Genomic DNA, 26,489 nt, shown 5'->3' with positions numbered 1-26,489 from the left:
GTAATAATATTATTATATGTAAGATCATTTTTCTTGAATAATTGGTATTCTTTGCATGTAACATTATATTTAAAATCGTTTGTGTTGAGATGTTAATGTTTATTGCACATAACATATTTAAGATTGCTTTTCTTGAAATACTAAGTTTTATTGCATGTAACATTAAAAAAGTAAATTAAAAAAAAAGGAATCAAAAGTCATCATAAACAAATCTATCTATATAAAAACTTAATATGCAAATTGTCCCATTGGGAGTTCCATGGGGAGACCAGGAGTTCAATTGCTTGCTATGATATGCACTAACCACCAGGGGGCAGTGCAGAATGAAGGAAGGCCTTGGCTGGCAGCCGGAAGTCAGGGAAGGAAGGCCCTGGTCGGCAGCCAGAAGATCCTGATTGGCCCTGATCCTACCCGTGCACAAATTTTGTGCACCGGGCCTCTAGTATCTAAATAAAGATGAAACAGGAGAAACACTTATTTAAATAGTGGCACACAAAGATCCCAAATAGCCAAAGCAAGCTTGAGAAAGAACAAGTTGAGTATCACACTCATAGATTGAAAACTATAATAAAAAGCTATAGTGATCAAAGAGTATGGAAGGGGAGCAATAGGTGCCCACCTCAGTGCTCCTCAGCTGGGAGCTCGATTCTATCTCTCTAGGGTTATGCTGGGCCTAGGCAATAGAGCAGTGGTGTCATGGGCCTTAGAGCCTATATAGAGAACCCCAACCTCTATTCTCCTGTGCCCTTTCTTTCGCCCTATTTTTTTTTTTTTTCTTGCCCTTCAAAGCTGTAGCTGCCACTTCAGCTCTCTAGCAATGGAGACTCCATCCCCACTTTTTAAAAAAATATATATATTTTTAAATTGATTTCAGAGAGGAAGGTGTGTATGTGGCGGGGTGGGGGCACGGAGCGGAGAGAGAAACATCAATGGTGAGAGAGAATCATTGATCATCTGCCCCTGGCACACCGCACACTGGGGATCGAGCCTGCAACCCAGTCATGTGCCCTAACTGGGAATCAAACTGTGACCTCCTGCTTCATAGATCGATGCTCAGTCACTGACCCACACCAGCTGGTCTTCATCCCCACTTTTCCTGAAGCACCCAGCTCCCCAGAAATATGGGCCCCACCCGGGTGGCCAACCCCACCCGGCAAGCGAGGCCATCTCTGAGAGCACCCTGAAAACAGCAGTGGCAGGCTCCACTTCCTCTACAGCTGACACCAGGTGGCTGAGCAAATGTATAAGAAGGACAAAGTGGCTATCATGCAACATCCAGATGGCACAGTTTTGAAATAGCTACAGCTACCTCCAAAAGGTCCAGTAAGGGAGCTAGAATTCTACAGGATTTAGAGCTTTGAAAAATTTTGCCAAACTATTATGGCATCTGGTCACCTCCCACTGTGCCAAATGATTTATACCTAAGCCTTGAAGATGTGACCCCTAGATTTAATAAGCCCTGTATAGTGGATATAAAGATAGGGCAAAAAAGCTATGATTCTTTTGCGTTATCTGAGAAGATTCAGCAACAGATAGGCAAGTACTCAGAGATTGGGTTCTTGGTGTGCGGCATGAGAATTTATCATGCTCATTCTGATAGCTATGAGACACAAAACCAGCACTATGGAAGAAGCCTAACAAAAGAAACTAAAGGATGGAGTTTCCAGGGTTTTTTTGTTTGTTTTTTCATAATGGATTTTGCTTTAAAAAAGAAAGATGCTGTTGCTGCCAGTATTCAGAAGATTGAGAGTACTCTGCAGTGGTTTGAAAAGCCAGGAGCAGCTTAACTTTTATGTGAGTTCATTACTGTTTGTTTATGAAGGTTCATCCGAGCCAACTACTACAAAATCAAATGACAGAACTTTGGCAGAAATGTTTTTGTCCAAAGGACAACTCTCAGACACAGACATACTGGAGTACAATAATAACTTTCAAGTGTTAAGTTCCACAATGAATGGAAAAATAGTAGACAAAAGCTTACCCAAGATGTATGGTCATCACAGAAAAATGTATCCGAAAAAACATCACAGTCAGACTTCATTGAAAGTTGAAAATATATAGCAAGTCAGTAGGTGGAGAAGTTTGTCACAGGAACATTTAAACATAAATATACTTTCCCAACTGGAAAAGACTTTCTACCATCTTCCCACTGGTTGCCAAAAGATTACAGAAGTAGAAGTGGGAATGATAGATTTTGCTCATGTTTTCCCTAGCAACACAACAGATGCGGTGTTGGAAGCTGCCCATTGCCTTCACTAGCAGAAAGAGGCGGACAAGGAGTCCGGAAGGCTGGTCAACCTTGAGGCTCTGGCAAGGGTCAGAGCCATACACCCACTGTTTAGTCAAGTCAAGGGTAGCTGAAGCAACTTTCTCCTTTTAGTCTTATGTAAATCCTGGCTGATGGGCTATCATCGAGCTATTATTGGAATTGCCTGCCTAAGGGTTATGGGTGTACCCCAGACCTGAATAAAAAGGATGGCAAGGCCAGAGCAAAGCTAGTCCTCTCTTGGGCTTCCGCCTGGCCCCCAATTCCCAAATTAATTGTTGGGGGGTTGAGGGGGGCCACACTCGCAACTGGCAGCCCAATGTGGGGCTCCCGCAATATGGGATATGTTTATGGACTGAAGCATATAATGACTGTACTACAGAGTATTGAGAGCCCTAGTCAGTTTTCCTCAGTGGATAGAGCATTGCCCTGTAGACTGAAGGGTCCTGGGTTTGAGTCCAGTCAAGGACACATACCTCGGTTGTAGGCTCTTCCCCAGCCTGGGTGTGTACAGGAGGCAACCAATCCGATATGTCTCTCTCACATTTATATTTCTCTCTGTGTGTCTCTCCCCCTCCAACTCTCTCTAAAAATCAATGGAAAAATATTCTTGGTAAGGTTTTAAAATAATAATAAGTTTGTACTGTGAGTCTACACTTTTATTTGTCTTTACACTTCTGGTAGAGGATTAACTTTTTAATAATCTTACTCAGAAAAAAAAGATTATTTGTTAATAAGAAAACTATGATAAATAAAGTCACTAGGATGTAACATACAACATAGGATAGGGAATAGTCAATAATATAGCACCTTTGTACAGTAACAGATGGCTATTAGACTTACGATTATCATTTAGCAAGGTATGTAAATACTGAATTGTTATGTTGTGAAACTAAAAATATATATTTGTAGTACTATATTATACAAAATATAATATTTTATGTCAGCTATATAATAAAAAGGAGTAGTGGCAAATATAACAAAAATGCATATGATTTATATAAAAAATATGAGATGATACTGAGGGAAATAAAAGGAATGAGTTGAATAAAAGGAAGGCATATGAGTTGAATAAAAGGAGGGCATATCAGTTCCTGGACAGATAGGAAAATGTAACATCACCAAAATTTCAATTCTCCCTAAATTAACTATCAATTTAACATGATCTTTTAAAATATTAAATTTTCAAGAGCATGGAGTTGCCACATTCAGAATCACACTATAATTCTAAAGTAATTAGCAAATGGGGGGTTGGAGGGAGTCATGAAGAAGCAACCTAATCTACTAGGTATTCTAAATTATAAAGTGATAATGATGAAAATTGTATAGAACACAAATACATAGATCAATGGAACAGATTATAAAGGTCAGAACTATAGAGACAACACATCCTATATAATAAGAGCTAATATGCTAAGGGTCATCATGCCATCATGTCATAACGACTCATCATCAAGAAGCTGCATGTGCAGCAAGGCGCGCGAGGGTGGCCGTGTGAGGAGGCGGGAGGTGGGGTGCCTCCTCATGCGATTTAAATCGCACCCTGGGCCTCTAGTAGTTACATAACAAGGTAAGTGTTTAAAATCAGAAGGGAAAATGATGGCGTTTCTTGCTGGGACAGCTGGCTAGCCATGCTTAAAAAAGAAAGAAAAAGTTTAATTCCCTACTTCACATTTTCTGCTGAAATAAATTCCAAACTATAAAAATTGAGTTTTTAAATGGAGTAATTGAAAACAAAGAAAATGGAATGTAATATATATATATATATATATATATATATATATATATATAGAGAGAGAGAGAGAGAGAGAGAGAGAGAAACTTTTAAATGTCTTAAATTTTTAGTTTAAAAACAAAAAGCTACTTTAAAAAGAGATTTCTAAATTCAACTAAATTAATGTTACAAAATATGCATGGGAAAAGTATTTGCAACTCATATCTTAGATAAGGCTAACTCCCAATCAATAAGAAAATTTTCTACATTCAACAGGAAAAAAAATTGTAAAGAAATTGAACATTTCATCAAAAAGAAGCACATGGCTCCAAAACTTACAAAAAAAAAAAAAAATGTTCAACCTAATAATAGAAATACACAATTAAATTATAATAAGAGTATATTTTCTACTTATCAAACTGTCAATGACCAAAAGTTTTATCACACCTTATGCAGGCAAGGTGTGAAGAACCAAGCACACTTATGTGCTTCTAGCTGGACAATAAACACCTACAGACACTATGGAGACAGTTTGATAATATTTACCAAAATTCAAAATGTATATAGCTTTTAACCAGTCATTCTACTGCTAGGAATTTATCCTATAGACATACTTAGACATGTGTGAAATGATACATGCAAAAGGTTTTTTCCATAGCATTGTTTTTTGACTGTTAAATGTTTCTTAACTGGTAAAATAAATTCAATTATATATATATTTAAGAGAGGAAGGAGGAGGGAAAGAGAGATAGAAAAATCAGTGATAAAAGAGAATCAATTGACTGGCTGCCTCCTGCATGGTTGCTTCCTGCATGCCCCCCACAAGGGATCAAGCCTGCAACTCAAGCATGTGCCCTGACTGGGAATCAATCAGTGAGCCATGCCAGCTGGGTTCCAATTACATTCTTAAAACAGAATGGAATGGAATGGAATGGAATGGAATGGAATTGTTTTTTAAAATGAGGCAGTTTTGAGGAAACCGGTTTGGCTCAGTGGATAGAGTGTCGGTCTGCGGACTGAAAGGTCCCAGGTTCGATTCCGGTCAAGGGCATGTACCTTAGTTCCGGGCACATCCCCAGTGGGGGGTATGCAAGAGGCAGCTGATCCATGATTCTCTCTCATCCATGTTTCTAACTCTCTATCCCTCTCTCTTCCTCTCTGTGAAATATCAATAAAATATATTTTAAAATAAATAAATAAATAAATAAATAAATAAATAAATAAATAAAATAAAATAAAATAAAATGAGGCAGTTTTACTAGTATAGGTACTGATATGGGTGGGACACTAACCAAGAAATATATCTATATGTTTTTTAAACTGAGGTTTGTTTTTTAAATTTTGGGGGGAGTATGTTTTTATTGATTTTTTAAGAAAGAGGAAGGGAGAGGGAGAAGGAGAAACATTGATCAAACACCTCTGAGGCTCTAACCAATTGAGTCACACAATCCGGGGCCCCAAAAATGTTTTTAAACAAGAAAAGCAAGGTGGTAGAAATATATATAGTAGCTATCATTTGCTGAAAAAAAATATAGAGGCTGGTATGTGCACAGGTCATCTGAAAGGATAAGTATGAGTCAGGTAGTAATTATCTGTGAAGAGGAGCATTGAATAGGTGACAAATATGTAGAAATGGGACTTCATTTTCACTGTATTCCCTTTTGTATCTTTTAAATTTGTACCATAGGTAAAATTTGTATATTATCCATCCAAAATTAATTAAATAATTTCTTTCCAGGGCTGTCTTATAAGCTGAGGAGTTCAGGAGTTGGTTGATTATGTTTGCAGAATGCACATTAACTTGAACTTTGTAAAGTAGCTTCTCAAAAAGCTGCTTGTGGAATGGAGGGAAGGAATGTGCATGTGCTTAAGGTAACCTCAGGTGTTATAGCAACCAGGAGGAATGCCTGTCCTCTGTACTGCCATGTCTAACACCTGGATCTGAGCATGCTTTCCCCTGGAAGCGGGCAGCGGCATGTGGACTAACAGTATGGAGCAATCCAGTGCTTTGACCCTGGGAAGCAGCCTAGGAGGGTGCTGCTACCGCGGTGCACAACAGATGGCCAAGTATAAATTGTGTTTTAAAAACGCAGTGGGCTCTTATCGGCATTCCTGTTGGCAGGATATTCAACTAGCCAGTCAATGCCATTTAATGTGAGTTGTGACAGAGCACACTGCTAGGCTTTATGGGGACCAGCTAGTAAAGGAATGTTTCCCAAACCTGCTTAGGCACATTAAACCTTCTGAATCAAAATCTCTTCAGAGAGGCCTGTGAATCTAAACTTGAATAAGCATCCTCGTTGATTTTTATGATCAGTTAGGTTTGGGGAACAACATAAGAAGTGTGGGGTAAGAAGGGATAGGAGGGAGAAACAGGAAAAAGGAGAAAAGTCCTTGAAAACATAAAGCAACATTAAATACAAAAACTAACTAAATAGTTCTAGCTGTTGGAAGCCATTTGTAAAACCTTAAAACAAACAGTAAACATGGAACTTTTTGTTTAAGATAATTTTGGTTAAATCAAAGTTTGGAAGAAAATTCTTTATATATTGATTCTCTACTTTTAAAAAAGTTAGCAAAAATAGTTGAACAGGACTATTTTTCTTCTTATAAATGAGGATATGAGACTCAGTGTTACCTAAATATCACCTCCCCCTGCTCCTGAGGAGCAATTGGGGCAGCCGCTGCCACTTTCACCTGCAGGAGCAGAGCTGCCAACAGACAGGGGACCGGGGCTACCGTGGCAGGGGCCAGGCAGGGGCACGGAGGGTGGGCTGAGACCCACACCTGTGCCACCGCAGCCTTGTAGCCCACAGTTCTTTTCAAGGTGCACAAATTCATGCACTGGGTCCCTAGTTATATAATAAAAGCCATTATGGCAGAATGACCACAATGATCCGTAACTATGATGTGCACTGACCACCAGAGGGCAGACACTCAATGAGGAGCTGCCCCCTGGTGGTCAGTGCGCTCTTACAGGGGGAGCACCACTCAGCCAGAAGCCAGGCTCACAGCTGGCAAATGGAGGGGCAGTGGCAGGAGTTTCTCCCGCCTCCACAGCAGTGCTAAGGAGCAGGGAGCAGAGCATTAAAGAGCAGCAAACAGGCAGGCGGTAAGGAGTGAGGGGTCCTGGACTGAGAGAGGGCACAGGCCTCCCCCGCTATGCATGAATTTTGTGCCCTGGGCCTCTAGTTAGTTCAAAGTAATGTAGACACGTAACATAAGGGCTAAATGTTCAAGCTCTCCTATAATTAGAATTCTCTCAAAAGCAAAGTGAGCCAAGGACTCCAGGAGAAGGTTCCTGGATTCCTTTTTTTCTCCAGAGTCACCCTCCAAAGCCTCAGTGGACAGAGAATCCCAGGAGCCTCGTCACACTCGTTCCTCCAGAACCTCTAATCTCTCCTTTACCACTCTGAGGCTGCATATGTGGACAATTACCTGAGGTTCCTTAGAACTGCCTACACATAATGATTTAACGTTATGTTTTCAGATCCCGTTTTTAAAAATGGCTGCATAGAGAATGTTTTTTCATCTTTCGTAAAACTGTTCTAAACCATAATCACTATTATCTTGTTCAATAGCCCTTATATAAAGTTCCGCATGAAAAATTCATCTTCGAGCTGAATGTCAAGAAATATAATTGTCTCTCTTAGTGAAATGTTGTGCTTCCTTTTTTAAAAGAGAGGAGTTATATAATCTCTTTCTCCCTCTTGCTCTCTCTCCCCCTCTCTCCTGTTTTCATCTCAGCTGCCAGGAAGTACAGATTTAAATTTCATGTTCCACCGAGGTACCGTTCTTAACCTGAGCTGTTTGATACAATCTCCTCATCCCTGGTTTATCTGGCTCCTATTCTTACAGGGTTGTTTTTAAAGGTTCCATTATGTCTGGGTCTTTTACGTGAGCATGTTTGGAAATTGACAGAACCTAAGACAGAAGTGAAGGAACAGGCTGGGATCCCATTGACTGGGGTTTTACTCCATTACCAGGAAGTATATAGGATTTTAATAGTCAAAGTTAAACCAGGTTCATCTGAGAAGAAAGATTTATGAAAAGCCGAATGCCAAGGATGCTGGGGGCGGAAAGGAAATCATCTTCATGTGACTCACTCTCCAAAGGGCTCCTTGCAGAGGGATGGTACCACCCGGGGCAGGAAATCAAAACTATATAAAGAGGAGCTACTAGGTCCTAGTTCTTTTTATAAAAATTAAAAAAAAAAAAAAAAAATATATATATATATATATATATATATATATATATATATATATATATATATATATATATATATTTTCTACGGAGAGGAAGGGAGAGGGATAGAGAGTTAGAAACATCAATGAGAAAGAATCATCGATCAGCTACTTCTTGCACACTCTCTACCGGGGATGTGCCCGCAACCAAGGTACATGCCTTTCACCGGAATCGAACCTGGGACCCTTCAGTCCGCAGGACGACGCTCTATCCACTGAGCCAAACCGGTTTCAGCTAGGTCCTAATTCCTTAATGGATTCTGGCCCAATCATGTCCGTGACCCAGCAAAGCAAGGATGGGGCAGGACAACTGCCTACTTTACCCACAGGTTGCAGAGAAGGTCAAATCGTTTGTGGTCAATCTTTGGTCATCCATCACCTATTCAGCTTAGCAAAAAGTTGTTTCAAAAGAAAGACATGCCGGGGTTTTCACCTTGGTCAGGCTCTGGGCGCATTAGGAAACTTGGCCTTATCTGTCCTTATGACACAGATGAAGCGCCAGGTGTTCCCAGCTGGAGCACCCAACTGTGACAGACAATTCTGCTCCTGCCCTACCGTATGTGGCCCCCACCCTGGAAGCAGGAGGAGTGTGAGCTCCCAGGCCCAGCACCCAGAGCCTAACACCCCATATCCCAAAAGGGTCTCCGAGCCCACAGGCTCTGTCAGGACTTGGGAGCAGAGAGTTCACTGCACCCGACTTGTGTGGCACATTGAGTCTCACAGATCTGTCATTCTGTGCAAAGCTTCTCTTCGTGCAGCCCACACAGCTAATGGCTGTGCTATATTTCTCTCAGTTTTCCCTCCTCCACCCACAGCTCTGCTGACTTCTCTCCACACAGGGAGAGACGGAACAGCTGAGGAAACAGCCCAGCGGTGGAAAATTTTTGAAAGTGTTTTGAGCCCACCCAACCTGGGGAGAGCATTCAAAGAAAAACAGGAAAGGGCGGGTAGGAGCTCCCTCAGCCCCCGCACACTCACCAGGGATTGTCACTCCCGCCCACCCCCAGTCCCAGCAGGGACCAACTGCTGGGATGAGCTACTGGTGCCCCCACACAAAAATATGCAAATGTGTTTTCTGTGAGGATTATGGAATGGAGGCAATTGCTGAGCTATTTCAGACACTGCGTCATGGAACTTGGGAGCACAACAGGCTCATTCCATTCAAACACCCACCACAGGAGCTGAACCAGCACCTTTGGTCTTAAATCGGAATATCCTAGAGGCCATCATACTGCGAGAACAAATGCAGGTTTCAGTGTGTGTGTGTGTGTGTGTGTGTGTGTGTGTGTGTGTGTGTGTGTGTGTGTTTTCATATTCTTCAACCTTTTCATTTCCTTCCAACTTCTCTTCCTACTCCAGACCAGAACTTTTAAGGCTGTCTGTCTTTTCAGGGACTGAGTGGGAGAAAGAGATGTGAATTCATTTAGTTCTTAGTTCTCTCTCTTCTTTGCTAGAGATTCCAGCCAGTTAGACTTGGATTTGGCAAGCACAAAAGATTGGCTAATCCCATCATTCATCCACTCATTCATTCATTAAACAGACATTTATATACACAGACATTAAATATCTATACAGACAGTATCCCAGTCCTCTCCCAGTCAAACTGAGTCACATAAAAAAGAAGTAATTGCTGATCTCCTTACTTTCCTGCAATGGCCTCTGGATTAATTTTTGGATCTGGTTTAGCATAGGTTTTTTTTTTGCATAGAACCTAGAACTGAAATAAGGGTTATTTAACCAATGGATAAGCAAGATTATAAGTGGCCTTCACTATCTGTGACCCATGAAAAGGTTTCCAGCCTGTAGTTTAGACTAGACCTCTCTCCTAGCTAAGTATCCAAACACTAAAATTAACTCATTCACCATCCTTCTTTACTTTGTTGGCAGTTTTGTTTTTTCCCCATTTTGAATAAGAGATTATCTTCAAAGCTGTTCAGACTTTCCTTATTGGAGTCAGTATTATGTGTGCAATCCTAATTGTTATTTGCCCATTCAGGTAATACATATTTATTGAGTCGCTACAATATGCCAAACACTGTCCCAGGAACCGAGGTTGCAACCTTACATAATGATCCCTCCATGTAGTCAAGTGAAGTGGGATCAGGCAACCCTTGGGCTTGCTGTTCTTTCCAAAACATACAACAAATGGTGTGCTGCTGGGCAGAAAGCCAAAGTGAAGAATGTGGTTCTAATAGAGGGGGAGATAGGAATGATTTGCTTTTGTGGACTGTGCTGATCAAGTTTTGAGGTTCTTTGTTTATCAATTCCATTTCTGACTAGCTGTCTATAGTGGAAATCTTAGAGATTGAGCAATATAGATCATAGTTAATGTTTTATGTTTTGACATCAGACATTTAAAGAATGTTTTAAAGTGGTTGCAAGAACCAGATGGTCAAGAGACCTAAGACACATGGCCGCTCCGAAAGAGCAGACTTTCCTTTCCCTCCCGAATTCTTAAATTGGAAAACCAAAAGAAATACAAAAAAGTTTTGCAGCCCTGGGCCTCCGAGCTTAAGGATGAATTATTTAACTTTGTGTTGATGCCCACCTAGGGTATAAGTCATTGAGGGGTGACTTTGATATGGTGCATCCGCAGTCGACTTAGCAAATGAACAGGGTAGTGGTTTGTGGCCAACAAAATTTTACTTGCTTCAAAGAATTATCTGTTGTCAGACCAGCAGTGATTCAGAGACTGGAGAGTCATCCATGGGCTGTGGATTGGACATACCATTCCACCTCCTGGCACTGGCCAGTCTTTTAGCACCTAACTGGAAAACAGCTCCCGCTCCAACACAGCTCCAACCCATCAACAAGGCTCTGCCGTGTGGAATTTCCCTTCATTTCTAAACTTGCTGGACTATATCCATTCAATAATGAAGGATACTTGTATTGTTTCATAACAACTATAAACTTCTGCTTATCCAGCCTCTCAGATGCTCTCCTTTAATGAGAAAAATAAAAATGAACCCACTGGCAAAGTCTCAACTAGGATAAACTAATGACAAGCCTTATGTTTTAATAAGTTCAACTTTTGAATTTATGAAATTGGTGGATGGCCATTGTTCCCCTACAAGTGGAACTGTCATTTGTTTCTTTGGCTTTGATAGAAGGGTTTGTTTGGAATGCATTCTTCACTGTTGATATCAAATAAACAGTTGTTTTTGCTTTAAGTGCCCCAGTATGATCAGAGAAAGGAAAAACATTAGTCAAAGGGGTTGTGAATGGTACTGCGTTCTCTCTTTACAACCATGTTTTTTCATGCGACAAAGGAATCTAAAGATACATAATAGCTCCCAGTGGTCAGGTTGTTGAGGTATACTAACTTAGTCTGCATACGGACTCCACCATTACTACCTTGGCCGAATTATTTAACCATCCTGAGCCTCATTTAATGGAGATCACTTCCTTCCTCCTAGGATGGTTGAGAGGGCTAAATGAGACTTAGCATAGTTCTTGGCATGTTGAAGGCCCTTAGTGAATGCCACCTCCCTTCCTGCTTTCCCTCCTCTTCTCCCTGTAGCCACATTTATTAGATGACATCACAGTTCCCTCAGTGGCATGGCTCCTAGGTCTCAGAGTTTCCAGGTTTCTGCTGATTAAGAATCCAACTGTGCTGATGTTATTTATGCAAATGCCAGCTGGGGAACTGGTGCCATAGCAAGGATGAGTCATTCCAGAACACTCCTCAGAGAGAACTGGATTTTCCTCCCTGAGGTAGGAGAAGAGTGGGAGAGACTACCCAGGGACTCAGCACTCTTGACATAATGTTCTCATAGCATCAGAAGTTTTTGTAGAAAAGGTACAGGGCTCCTCGTGGCCACATTGAATAGAGGTTAGCAGCGTGGGCTTGGAAATCTAACAAAGCAGGGCTTGAATCCCAATTGCCACTCACTAGCTGAATAGCCTCTCAAAGTATCTGCTTTCTGTCAGAGTCCTTCTGAAGGTTAAATAAGGCAACGCATATAAAGCATCCAGGATATCGACGTGGCACGTGGTAAATGCTCAATAAAAGTCAGTTATACTCTCCCTCTGAGTGACTCTGTCCCTGTCTCCCCTGCTCTGCCTCTTCTTTTTCTTTTGCCCCTTCTCTCCACCCTCCTCCACTCCTCTGGCCTGGTCTGCTTTCCCCTCCCAGCTATTTGCTGAGCTTTGAAGCCTGCCTTGCAGCAACTGGCATGTTAGCAGAGATGCACATTTATTCTGATCTCATTTCTGCTGAAATGCCTACATCCTATCCGTCCATACCCCTTTCAACATTAATTCATCTTTTGATCATTATTTTGTGAACCTTGTTTTCACACACTTGAAAGAAACTATAATTATTGTTCAGTTGTATGAAACTTCACATCAGAACTAAATAAACAGTTGTTGATTGATCATGAAAATAAGAGCTTAATAATACAGTTTATTGAAAAGCTGTCTAATTTCACACCATTATTTCTAAGTCCCATAACCTACCACAGTAGTTTATCTCAATAAATTTGTTTTTTTTAACTAAAAATGTCTCTATCAAAATATAAATATTAATAATAGTGGACTTAATATTCATAATGGAACATGAAGTTGTCCTATTACCATGAAGCAGAAGTTAAGACAACACAGCCTTAGTAAATGAATTAACATTTACCATATGCCCATTGGATGCACAGGCGTTTATTGATAAATTTTAGCTTCGTAATTTTAGTGAGAAAACTTTACATTTCTTTTTTTTCCTGCAAAATCTCTACATTCTTCATGCTCTTAGAGAGGCAGGTATGTCTCTGTGATTATATATTTAATTAGCTCCCTTAATACTAGCAATATATTATGGAGATATTCAAATTTACATTTTACATTTATACATTACAAATACATATTTACATTTAGACAAACTCATCATTTGTTTTCTGAACTAGGTGGTACCTATTCTAATATAACGAAAATGAGCATAAAATATGTATAAATCCTGTCTAATGATTCAGATTAAATATACCTAAAAAAATGTTCACTTACATTTTTCTTACAAGGGAGTTATTATTGTAGCATATGTTTTATTACAAACTTATCTGCATTGTAGCATATGTTTAATTACAAACTTAGAGTTCATTGGTGAATAGTGATGGAGCTGCAAATCAAGTCAATTTAATTAGCTCGGCAGGATTTCAGAAGTTTTCCCCCGATGAGCATACGCACAGAGGTTAACTTTAGGCCCTGAGCTGGGATCCTGGTAGCCCAGGTTCTCTCTGTGGAGCGGTGGGGTCTCCCTGTGGAGAAGGATTCTTACCTGAGGCCCTCACCCTCCAGAGAGTTCTGTCTGCAATACTCCAGAGTATAGGTCTCAGTGGCCTCTGGATTAGCAGGCTGCCATCGGATGGTAGCCGTGTTCCAACACACGGTACAGTCCTCTGCACGGATCACAGGGGTGGAGGGTGCTGTAGAGAGAGAACCAAGTCAATTGTGGGCAATGAATGCCAGTTCTGCTTCTCTGGAGCCTGGGAAGAATGCTTGGGTATGATTTTATTTTAATTTTTTATTAAAAATACATTCTGGGTTGAAAACTCCAAAGGTATAAAATGTTATATAGTGAAAACTCTCCCTCCCACCCCTGCCTTCCAAAACTTGCCCAGTTTTCAACTCATTCCCAACCAGCTTCCGATATTAGCTTCTTGTAAATCTTATCCAAGTTTATTTATTATAAAAAATAAAGATTCTTGTCTTCTTCTCTGTATACAAATTTAGCCATAATCTTGCCTTCAGTAAGTGCTCAATAAATATTTGCTTTAAAAGGCAAGAGGAAAAGATAAAACAGTAGGAATAACCCATTAATTCCCCTGATTAGTTAAAATTGTCTTAAAAGCAATTCAAACTTGGTTTATGCTATACCTGCTTCGCCCCTTGTGAAAAGACTGCATCATGGGAATGCATTGTCAGCTAAACCATCATAGCAACACCTTTTGGGGGCTCGTAGCACCCATATGATAAAGCCTAAGCGTCTTAGCTTAGCAAATATTAACTCTGAACATACTAACTAAGCTATCTCACTTAAAGGCTTTCCCCCATTTGTTTTGAAGTCAAATGAATAACTCCAAACTTATTTTTGTGTCCTGCACACTCCGCACTACCTTGATGTCTCTGCTCAAAGGATTTCTTCAAATGAATTCATCCTTTTAACACTTTACTTCCTACGATCCTTTACAGGAGCTCACTCAGGTATCAGTTCTAGAAAGGTATTTCTGATTCTGCCCCCACTCAAGGTGGACTCTGGTACCCATCTGGAGTGTTCTTATAATAACCTGTTTATAAACTGGATCAGGGCCCTACCACCAAAATTTGTCCCACCAAAATTTGTCCGAAGTTGTATATGCCGCATTACACAACACCCAGCGTGCAATAGGCTTAATAAATGCTTATTGGTTAATCTTAATAGTCTGTGAAGGATTGAGTACTGCCTCCTAACACCCTCTTAACATCTCCTTACCTGTTCTAAAAATTGCCCTTTCGCTGGGCAGGCTACATCCGGTGAAGTTCACAGCCATTACCCACACTTGATAGTATCGGTCAGGTTCCAAATCTTCAAAAATGCAGTAGCTTTCTTTCACTGTAACTCTGTATTCTTCTACCAATTCTAGCATAAAACACAATCATAAATTCTAGCGTCTTCCAAAGTTAATTGAAAATTACAGTTATTGGAAAAATTGGTCTAAGACTTTTTTCAGTGGAAACCCCAAATTGACGAGCTTAGAGATATCATTATGTGGTAGATCACTTTAGAATACATAAGAAAACAATAGCATTCTGAAAAGAGATAGTTAGAATGACATAGTATTATTTATGAACACTTATAAAAAATAATAGCATGTTAGTAAGATTCTGAGCTTCACCTTCTACAATTAAAGTAACATTTCAATAGCAAATACTAAAATTGCAGAGTTTATGTTAGCTTAAATTTCAACAATACATTCTCAAGATAATCCCTGAGAAGCAATGCCAATATTTTAGGAGCATATGTAATAAAATAGGACAACTGCATACATGGTACAAAGCATCTTTACAGATTAGTAAACCATTTCAGTGTTCAGTATGATTTTCATAGTTTCAAATCCTGGTCCCTTCTCATGAATTTCAAAATTCTTTCCACTAGGGATTTCCATAATATATAGAAATAGTTAAATAACTTTGCTAGGCGATAAACTATTCTAAGAAGTAACTTTATTCAATCATTTCCTAAAATTTATGCTATTTTGTTATTTTAGTAGTAAACGTTATTCAATACTATTCTTCACACTGGTCTCTCTGGGTGTTATAATAAAACCCAATCTGATTATTTTTACTGAAATTTTCTCTCCTTCAAAAGAACAATTTAAAAAAAATAGTCTAAGGTAATTTCAGTTATCCTTCCTTATTATTCTTGAATGTCACATCTTCAAAACCTCAGTTAAGAAACCCAGGTTGTTTCTTTTTAAAGGAAATTTAGGAGCTTTTAAACTCAGCAGGTTTCTTTAACTGCATCTCTATTTCCCAATGAGTAATACTTTCTGGACAGAATATTTCATTTAAATAATGTTATGAGGACTTATACACTGAAAAAGCATTTCCACAAGAGCCAACAACGTATGACTGTAATCTTCAACGGAATCATCCTTTCAGTCTATGTAGTGTTACCCTGGTACTTTTAACAACGTACATAACATGTTACTGGACCCCTATTTCACACAGCATGGTACCATGGTGTGGACCATCAGATTAATTAACTGGCATTAGCAGAATTCAAGGCATTGAATGAATGAGACACAGACTAAGTAAGTGTTTGGGAATGGTGGGGGCAGGTGAAGCACATTAAAAAAAGTACTCTAGGCAACAAATAGTTCTAAGAGAATCTGGAGAGCCAGATTCCATAGCATAACTAGATAATGTAAGGGAGCTGAAGTACAGTATCCACCACTTATCCAAGGGAAATATGCCCCAAACCCTCAAGGGATGCCACACAGGTAGAGAGATAGAAACCCTAATACACTGTTTTGTCCTTTGCATACATGCCTATAATAAAGTTTAATTTATAAATTGGGCACAGTAAGGCATTAATAATAACTAATAAAATATAACAATTATAACTATACACTATAATAAAAGTTATGTAAATGTAGTCTCTTTCTGTCAAAATAACTTATTGCACTATACTCACCTTTTCACCTAAAGGGATCACTATACAGCTTCTCTTTGGCATGTCTGAATTGCCTGCATCATTACATTTGTTCTTTTATTCAGTAAAATAATAGTTACTTGGACACAGGTACTTCAATACTAGGGTAGTTAATCTGATAACCAAGATGGTGGCTACTACATGACTGAGGCAGCCCACACAGCATAGATGATTCATGTCCCAGGCCGGATAGAGCAAAACATTCAGGATTCCATCACACTACTCAGAAATGCATGCAATTTAAAATGTATGAACTGTTTATTTCTGGAATTTCCCATTTAATATTTTTAGACTGAGGTTGTCTTGAGGTAACTAAAACCTCGGATGGAGAGTGAAACCTCAGATAAGCGGGGACTACTGTATAGCAAAACAAACACAGATTCAAGCAAACAAAAACATAAGCTTCGCAGTCTAAAAGATCTGTGTTTGAATCCTGCTGCTGTCATGTACAAGTTGTGTGGCCGTGGGTGAATTATTTAACCTCATATCGTTTTTCTCATTTGCAAATGGGATAACAGCACTTACCTTGCTGTTTTGTCACAGTTATATATATTGTAATAGGTTCCCAATAAAATATAAATTCTTTTTAAAAAATTTTTGATATGTCTTTATTGATCTTAGAGAGAGGAAGGGGGAAGGGTAGAGAGATAGAAACATCAATGAACGAGAAACATGGATCGCTGCCTCCTGCACACCTCCTACCAGGGATCAAACCAGCAACCTGGGCATCCGCACAGACTGGGAATCAAACTGGTGACTTCTTGCCTCATGGGTCTACCCTCAACTACTGAACCACACCAGCCTGGCTAAAATAGAAATTCTTACACTATGTCAGGGATTTCTTTTCTTACTTTAAATAAGAACCACATGACATCTCAAAAGACTTAAATATTGGCATCAGTGAAATCTATTATAATCAATTCCTTATCATATATGGCACATCAATCCTGCCACATGATTCCCTGGTTTCTAAGATACAGGGTGGGGCAAAAGTAGGTTTACAGTTGTTTGTATGGAAAATAATAGAGCAATTAATAAATAATAATACAAGAATAAACTCACGTACTCACAACTGTAAACCTACTCTTGCACCATCCTGTATATAGGTCTGTCTTCAACAAGTAACACAGTCTGCCAGCACTCCCAGTTCTGATTCATCACTAAGTACAGCCTCAAACTGCTTGGCTTCTAGGTCTTGTTACAAATCCTACTAAACAGAGATATTTACAGAGGTTCAACTATACTAGTAAGCCATGCCATCCACTCACCCTGCTAAGCTCTTTCACCTCTATTTGCTCATTAATTTGGGACACTGGATTATACCACATCTAGGCCCATGCCTTCATAAGTGTGAACTCTGAATTACCTTTGTAGTGTGTTTATAGATTTTATCCAAGGAAGATCTGAGCATCATGACATCTAATGGTGCATTTGCATTAAAATTATGGTGGAAGTCACTGTCCTATACAGCTCCTTTCTCCTCCACAAAGTGGCATACATTACACTTGTCTTTTGACCTCAAAAGACTAAATGAAACATTGTTCTCCCTGAAACTCTTTCATGTTACACATACTTTCTGAAAATGAGGATGACTTAATTGCTCCTGCTATCCTGAGAGCTCAAAGTCAAATAAGAATCTCATGTTAAAATATGCACACAGATAATAATTTAATAAAAAAAATATTTAAAAAGCCGAAACCGGTTTGGCTCAATGGATAGAGCGTCGGCTTGGGGACTGAAGGGTCCCGGGTTCGATTCCGGTCAAGGGCATGTACCTTGGTTGCAGGCACATCTCCAGTAGGGGATGTGCAAGAGGCAGCTGATCAATGACTCTCTCTCGTCGATGTTTCTAACTTGCTATCTCTCCCTTCCTCTCTGTACAAAATCAATAAAATATATTTTTTAAAAATATTTTTAAAAAGTCAAATATGAATCTCAATGACAATATTCATGTTGACCATGAGGATATTAATGCATTTTTGTTTTCCCTTACCCTGATTTCCAACTTTGCTTATATTTCATTTCATTATACCACTGTTGGTTTGTTGTTATTTTTATAAGTAGCTATGAATGCTTTATGGAAAGAGCCGTAATATGTATATGTTTAAATACTTCATGCCTAACCAGTTTGGCTCAGTGGATAGAGCATCGACCTGTGGATGAAGGGTCCCAGATTTGATTCCGATCAAGGGTATGTATCTTGGTTGTGGGCACATCCCCAGTAGAGGGTGTGCAGGAGGCAGCTGATTTATATTTCTAACTCTATCCCTCTCCTTCCTCTCTGTAAAAATCAATAAATATATATATTTTTAAAAATACTTTACATTAAGATGCAGAAATACACACATGCACCTGTATTTGTATTAGCAACCCTACCATTTAGTTCTTGGTCATTTTGTGGCTCCTCCATACAGTAAACCTGGAATGAGTCGATGACATCTTCCTTGTTTATGCTCCAATAAACCGCAATTGTTGTGCTCGTGGCAGAATTTGGTTCCTGAGGTTCTAGCCTAGGAGGCTGTGGAACTGGATAGAATATAAGCAACATTTATTGTAACCAATGCTGATTTCGTTGATTGATTTTTCTTTCTTTTTTCAAATGTCACTTACAAAAAATTCTAACAATACAGAAATATATGAAGTAACACTGGGAATTTTTCCTTTTTTTCCAGCACACCCCTAATCCCAAACCCTAACATTCCACTGCTGCGGTTCAGTGTGTATACCTCCAAAAGGTTTTCTTTGAATTTGTATATGTGTATATGTAAGACACATAGAAATAAATAAAAATGGATCCCCAAATGAAACCCTTGAGAATATTCTTCTATAGTTCTATATTTAGAGAAATTAACTTATATAAGTTAGACTCAAGGTTATAGCAAATGACTTGTTTTTTTTCTTTGAAGCAAAAACTTGAATATGCGTTGCTAGATAACCTTCTACATCAATATAGAGTCTATATTCTCAATAGACAAATGAAACCACTTTTAACTATAGGTGCTGTAAAAGCTGAAAAAGACTTCCATGATTAAAAAAAAAGCAAAATACACTTTCTGAAATTACTATCCTATTTTCTCTTTCCAGCATGACCATAGCTACAAATTAAAAAGAAATTTAAATAAAATGTTAAAATCACATAGGGGGGAAAGTACCCTATTAACTGATTAAAGTATAAGGTTTAACTATCTATTATTACTCTATTGTTTTGAATTTTAAGGACAACAATATTCTCAAGTGTTTTACTAGAGATTTGAAAGTTTATAATTTTGCATATTGAACATCAACAGTATATACAGCACCATAAATCAAGCTCCTATGCAATTCTCCTCCAACATTTTTGAGAGACAAAAGCACTGAACATATTTTACAAATTAAAAGAAAAGGTTATTCTTATCAATTGAGAAGATGTCATGCTTTTAAATTTATTTTTGTGGTTATTTTTTTCCAGGCAACAATTTCTTAAGAGATAATCTTACTAAAACAATATGAGTCAAATTTTATGAGGTTACTTCTTTAAGAGTAATGAAATGAAAAGAAAACAAGATTAGTTCAACAAGGAGTTAAAAATGAGGAAAAACAAATGGGTCTACAGGATGGAACAAAAAGAGACAGATTGAAAAGATTCAAGAAAGAGATAAACTGCCGAAGAAATACACAGGTATGAAAAATAAGAAGCTGGATAAGGGAATGGTCAGTTCATGGGCTTTGGAGGAGAGAATCTTACCTAAGGTAAAATGACAGATCTCCATCTTATTAGCTGAGTTATTTTAGCCTCCCTCTCCCCATATTTAAGTTGGGAAACAACAACAACAATAATAATACCATTTAGTCTCAGGGTTGTTGTAAGAAGCAACATAGTATATAGTAAGTGCTTAAGCAAAGTGCCTGACACATAAACAGTGCTAGCATTCAGGAGGTAAATGGCTTTGGCAGGAGCACAGAAAATGGAGGGGAGAAGGCAAGAAGCCTCTTATGATGAGGGTGAAGTAGGACTCCATCCACCACCTGTGAACCAAGAGGGACTCAGAGGTCAGGCATGCTGAGCAGGCTTCATGACAGGAAGCTTGCCTGTCATGGCACCTCCCCAAGGACTGAGAGCCTTATGCTCCCTTTGACTTCACTGTTTGTCTTCCCAGCAGGAAACCAGTGTCACATTCTAAAGGAGTCCATCTGGACAAATGCAGTGCAGTAAATTTTCATGTTACCAGGTTTACTGAAGAGCCAAGCAGAATGCTTCAACTATTATCAGTCGTCTCTGAAACAGTGTTGAACTCCTTGAGGCATGAACAATGAAAATGCTCCTGTGTTTTTATTGTTGTTTTTTTTTTTTTAAATAAATTATACATTGAGCAATATCTGCTTTTTTAAAATGGTAACACACACACCATCACCAAATTTTAAGGAAGAAGCAGTTGTAGGGAATTAAGCAAAACATGTAGATTAGAAATAATTTAGTACTTAATGTGTTCCTTCTCCCAAAATCATTAAAGTTAGAACATTTTTTTTTCAAAAATAGGAAATACTCTTACTTTTCAAAATACTCTAAAATTAAAAAGGAAATAGGAATATTTCATAGATATAATTGAATAATAATTATTGGATTTAAAATTCCCGTGATAGACAAGCATCAGAGACCTGGATTTTTATATGTCAGCTACTCTGTTTACACTTCCATAGCAACTAACTTGAATAGGATTTACAGTGTCCTGTAGAGATCTGTCACACTAAGGGAGCTGAGCAGTAGATCAACTTGGGACTTCAGGATCTGTGCCCAGATCCAGATTCCCACTCAAGCCAGGAGAGCAGTATTATTCACAGTAGCCAAAAAGTGTACATCCATGAGTGAATGGATAATCAAAATGTAGTATAAACCTACAATGGAATATTCTTCAGCCCTTAAAAGGGAAGGAAATTTTGACACACGCTACAATGTGGATAAACCTTGACGGTATGCTAAGTGAGATAAGCTAGTCACACAAAAACAAGTAGTGTATGATTCTACTTATACGAGTAATTAAATTCACAAAAACAGGAAGTAGAATGGTGGTTGCTGGGGTGGAGGTGGGGGCTTATTTAACAGGTAGAGAATGTCAGTTCTGTAAGATGAAAGAATTCTGGAGATGGAAGGTGGTGATGGTTGTACAACAATGTGAGTGCTCTTGATACCACTGAACTATATACTTCGCTAAGTTTTACATCATGCGCATTTTACCACAATTAAGGGGGAAAAAAAAGGCCCCAGGAGCCAGAGTCAAGGAAGCCTTGTCACTAACCTATGGTGACCGCTCCTTTCAGAGCAATGCTCTCTGCCTCTTCGGTGTAGAGCAGTGGTTCAGGAGCAAGCTCTGAACTGAACTCCTCCACTACAAGCCCCCAAGTAGCTGTGTATCTAGAGCACATGTGTCAAACACAAGGCCCGCGGGCCAAATCCGGCCGGCCAGGCCTTGCAATGTGGCCCGCACCGCGCTGTCATCACTGCACTCCGCTGTCAGTTTATGACATTGCCAGTTTATGACTGTTCAGTAAACCATTCGGCCCGCGATTTAGGCTGGATTTTAGATTTTGGCCCCTTCTCTGATTGAGTTCGACACCCCTAATCTAGAGCAATAGGAGACACTTTTCTGCTCCTTTTATGTCCCCACCTGTCAGATGGGAATAACGATAAAGCCCACCTCCTGGGGTTGTGAGCTTAGATGATCACTATGCTTAACAGCCTCCACAGCGCCAGGCATCGTGTAAGCGTGGAATAAACATTAGTGAGAAATTCATATCCTTTCCTCATTAAATCTGTTTAGGGAGTGATCTGATTAACTTTGCGGGTACCAGGTGAGGACTCTAGATCCGAGGGGTGTCATTGGTCACAATATGAACAAAAACTATTTAGCGACAAGACGACACCTTGGGCTCCGATTCTGTGAAGTACAACCCACAGCTTTTATTTCTCAGAGATCAATTTCCCCAAAACTGCTTGGAATTACTGGAACTGCCACAGGCACTATTTCAGAATGATAATCTAACCCTGTGGCTTCTAAAATATATAGAATGTCCTCTCATTCCCTACTGGGTATTCAAAAAAAGAATCCCTTAAAAGCAAAAGATCTACTCTGTAAATCAGAATTTCTTAGTTGGCAATCACTGATTTGTTTAAATGCCTCTTAAAGACATTCTAAGGAAACATCGTTTTGTTTTGAGACATTTCTGCAGAAAATCCATAAATGCCTGCATTTTTCATTTTACATAGGATGGGTAGGATTTTTGGTCTTCTTAAAGACACCGTAGCCTTTCCCCAGTTAATAAACAAACCCTCTTCCTACAGAAATGAAAGTTACTTGTTAATTGAAAAACAGCAGCTGTCTTTAAGGTGGTTTTGAAAGAGTAACGCATCTCTTAAGGAGGACATCTGAGTACATTGTACAGTAAGTGAAACTTGGTAACTTGGCTGAAACCGGCAGCTTTGAGAAATTTAAATTGTCTTGTTTGTTAAAATAGCACATTAAACAATATTTTGAAGAGCCGGCAAGATGCCTCTGACAGCTGAGTGGGAGGCTCCTGGCTACAGAGCATGATGCTGAGCTGTTAGTTCTTCTAAGATAATCTGTTTAGTTTTAAAAAAGGAAAAAAGAACTCAATTGAAGAGGGGAAAACCACTCATAAGGAAAAATCTGTTCAATACACATGAAATTATTTGATTTACTTTTCCTTCTCTAGCTGGCTGCTGGTGTGAAGCAAATAATCTCTGGAAGAGAGGGAGAGAAATCCTACTGGACAAAGGAAAATAACAAGGAGACCTTTGGTTTCATTGCTACCTCCTCCCTCCTCCTCAATATCCCAGCGCAGTCATGAGGCTTCAAATGGAAATACAGTTTATCACGGGAATGGTGTGCTGGTCCCCTGCTTTATTTCGGAATCTGGCTTTAAATGTCTACAAAGAAGATTGTCCTGTTTCCAGTTATATATCCTTACATTCAAAAAAACAAACAAGGGAAAACCACCAAATCTCATCAAGCTCTTTAAGATATTAAAATGCCTACCAGCCACTTGTTTTAACATCTGGTCACTTTTCGCCGAGCTGTCATCATAATGCTCAAAAAGTGAAAACGCAGCAGGCATTTTCTCTAACAAAGCAGTACTCTCCATGGCAGAAAGCAGCCTATTTGGGGGAAATAGAAGTCCAAAAATTATTAGCATACAGAACGAAAGTAAAGCAATGGTTCAGAGTGAACTTGGGTGGTGGTAGTGGTAGTTTTTGTGAGGCACTGTATCCAAAGAGGATTTAAACTGTTTCAAACTCTAGAAATACATTTATTCTTAAGATCTTTGGTGTAACTGCTACTATTAGACATTCCATTCCTATATCCTCAAATCTAAATAGATTCCATTAAATTATACTTTTTTTTTTTTTTACTTTGCATCTAACTTCTAAAAATCACTATATTTTAATAGTCACTTTTATTTATTTCCTAATAATATAAAGATTCAGAGCCCATTTGGAAATTCACACACTGTATATGATGTCTTTACTGTTCTCAACCATCATTATCATTTAGTCTTTCAAAAAATATGTTCACCCACTATGTGCCTGGCAATGTCCTGGGTAGTAGGGATTCAGCACTGAAGGAGGATAAAGTCTATTCATTCTTAAAAGGCTGAACATAGCACAGTATATAAATGAATAGCTTTTATAAGTTCAAGACCTGTAAGGAGAGATGCCAACAAATAACTTTTAGCATTTGTATCTAGGTGAAATCCGGGCTTTAAAAAATTTTTTTTGATTCTGCAGAGGGGAAAAGAGGTTGCAAACATTTATCTTTAGCTTGAGGAGCCTCAACTTTGGTTAGAAGCTCTCCTCTGGGCACCCCCCTGAGAGGACTAGGATTATCTTCCAGCAATGGAGCAGCTTTGAGGAATTCCACTGGCTTCTGCATCGTGGACTTTTTTATTTGGGTAGCACAGAGCCTCAGACCTTGAACTTGCTGTGGGGACCTTCTTCTCCCACCTGTTTGTATGGTTCCTTTCTCACTTAATTTAGATCTCTATTCCAATGTTAGCTCCTCCGAGAGGCCAGCCCTGAGTCCACTAAACACCGTGGTGCCTATGCCCCCGACCCCTTATCTGCTGGGTTTTACTTCGTCCAACTTGTCATGACCTATTGGTTTTTGTCTATCTACTTCACCAGAATGTAACCTACAGGCACAAAAGGACTCTGTCTTGTTCCCTACTGCAGTGTAATGGGTAACCTGGCATACAGTAGGCATTTAATAAATATGCTTTGTATATATAAGAGGGTAAAGTTTTCTTTGGGTGAGAATATCAGGATCTCAATTCTGACAAATTTTTTTAATCAATGTGAGGGGGAAAGATTATAATTAAATATAACTGAAATATTTAAAGATGACTACTGTGTTTACTAATGTTAGGAATAATAAAATTCACTATCATTTGATTTAGGGGAGATGGTTCCCATAAGGGCTTCAAAGAGGAGGTGATTTTTGGACCAAGAGTAAGGAGGTTGCGGACAGAATAGCTTGGATCATAAAGGCATGGAGTTGGGAGAGTTTGGCTCATTCAAGATTCAGAGGTGGTCCTGGGCTATGCTGGGAATTAGAAAATGGAAACAGAGTTGAAACAGAAAAGGAATTTGTGGTTTAACTGTGAAGAGCCTTTCGGATCCACCAAGAGATTCCATTGTCTCTTTGAAGGCAGGGAGAGCTGCAGAAGTGTTCACAAAGGGGAAGATTAGAAGCATGGCCTGGCAGAGACTGAGGCAGAACAAGAGTAAGTAGACTAGGGAGGTAGTGAGGCCAGTTGAGAGGACCCCATAATGCTCCAGGCCAGGGAAATATCACAAGCTTAAATTAAGGCCTTGGGGATACAGAGGGAGAAATGATTGGATTAACAGACAATGGTGACTAGTACTTATACTAGGGCCACTCAACACGTGTGACTGACTAAATGGAGGGCTTTTTGTAGCACATAAACTCTGGTTGTAGACACCTGTCCAATTTTAACATCTCTATATGAAAGGACAAATGAACATCTTTTCATGAGCAGTGACTCTCTTTCTCATTTTTATAACACAAAAGAGCAGAACAGAGAAAATGAATGCATCCTCTCAATAGGACCGCATTTTCTAAGCAAATGTGTTTTTCATAATATGCAAATTTTGAATCTAATTATGCTTGACAGCATTCCTTAATTTAAGCACTTTTAGTGTTGAGAAAAGTTGTTTAGTCTATGAGCACTGCCTTTAGAGATATAACACGAAGGGAGAAACGGATGTAAGGTAAAAAACACCAACTAGGTAATTAGCACCTCTCATGGACAGCAATATTGGTAACCCCAAGACCTTGAAATAGATGTTGTCTTGAGGACATAAAAGGCTTCTTAGTGACACAATCAGTCTTATCACATGTGCCCACACACACATGCATATTTAACAGGGTCTTCTTTGCTTATATTTCGTTACCAAATCCCAATTTTTGCTTTTACCTTTACAGAAAATTAATGGTTGTCCCAAGTGGAACTTCCTTTAGGTGACATGCAGCTTTTGTAAAGGTTAATGCACTACCCATTGGACAATGAAACCAAGATTAATTAAAATACACACAGATGAGCAAGCTCAAGCACAAGACCAAAGAAATAGAATTTAGAATTAAATGCATGTTAATTCAGATTAGCAAGTTAATATTCTAATGTTTATAAAATTAAAAATGTACAATAGTATTTTTTAAAGTAAAAGCATTTGTAAATTTTCATTCACCAACTTTTCCTTCCAATCAATGCCTGACATGAGTGGATGAAATATAAATAAACAAATATGTATCGACATTGTCCAGTGTACAAGGAATGGCACTGTAAACCCATATACTTTTTGGATAAAAATAAATATCAATAGTATGCAGGAGAAATGTGTACATTTTTTAAAACAAAGGAAACTGGGAACAAAGCCTGGGTATCATTTCCTAGACCTGCCTGGGGAAAAATGGTAATCCGGCAGACACCAGGACCTATCCTGGACTCGCATGCAGTAGTTCTGGGGTGGGGCTCTGGAGCTCTGGTTTAGCAAACTGCCAGTTGGAGAAAAAT

The 26,489-nt window shown here is 39.0% G+C and overlaps 2 protein-coding genes and 1 pseudogene across 3 annotated transcripts in view; 2 read left to right on the top strand and 1 right to left on the bottom strand.

Annotated features, from left to right (window-relative positions):
- The window catches only part of HOMER1 (homer scaffold protein 1), a gene marked incomplete at its 5' end in the record, with an annotated part of 446,553 nt that overhangs the window by 188,796 nt on the left and 231,268 nt on the right, over positions 1-26,489 (top strand). The window lies entirely within an intron of this gene.
- Positions 1-26,489, bottom strand: part of CMYA5 (cardiomyopathy associated 5) — an 84,682-nt gene that overhangs the window by 13,650 nt on the left and 44,543 nt on the right. The window contains exons 6-9 of the mRNA XM_084881298.1: positions 23,435-23,553; positions 18,780-18,929; positions 14,682-14,828; positions 13,488-13,635 (exon numbers count right to left, since the gene is read on the bottom strand). Coding sequence (XP_084737424.1) covers positions 13,488-13,635; positions 14,682-14,828; positions 18,780-18,929; positions 23,435-23,553 — 564 coding nt within the window. The remainder of the gene's footprint in view (positions 1-13,487; positions 13,636-14,681; positions 14,829-18,779; positions 18,930-23,434; positions 23,554-26,489) is intronic.
- Positions 1,240-10,309, top strand: LOC311621023 (inositol polyphosphate multikinase-like; annotated as a pseudogene). Its single transcript has 3 exons — positions 1,240-2,229; positions 2,607-2,664; positions 10,221-10,309. The product of its transcript is annotated as an inositol polyphosphate multikinase-like (transcript).

Source organism: Pipistrellus hanaki (genome assembly GCF_964339955.1).
Source record: "Pipistrellus hanaki genome assembly, chromosome: 4".
Lineage (NCBI taxonomy): Eukaryota > Metazoa > Chordata > Mammalia > Chiroptera > Vespertilionidae > Pipistrellus > Pipistrellus hanaki.
The sequence above is the reverse complement of the archived record's forward strand: the minus strand, read 5'-3'. Positions and strand labels throughout refer to the sequence as shown.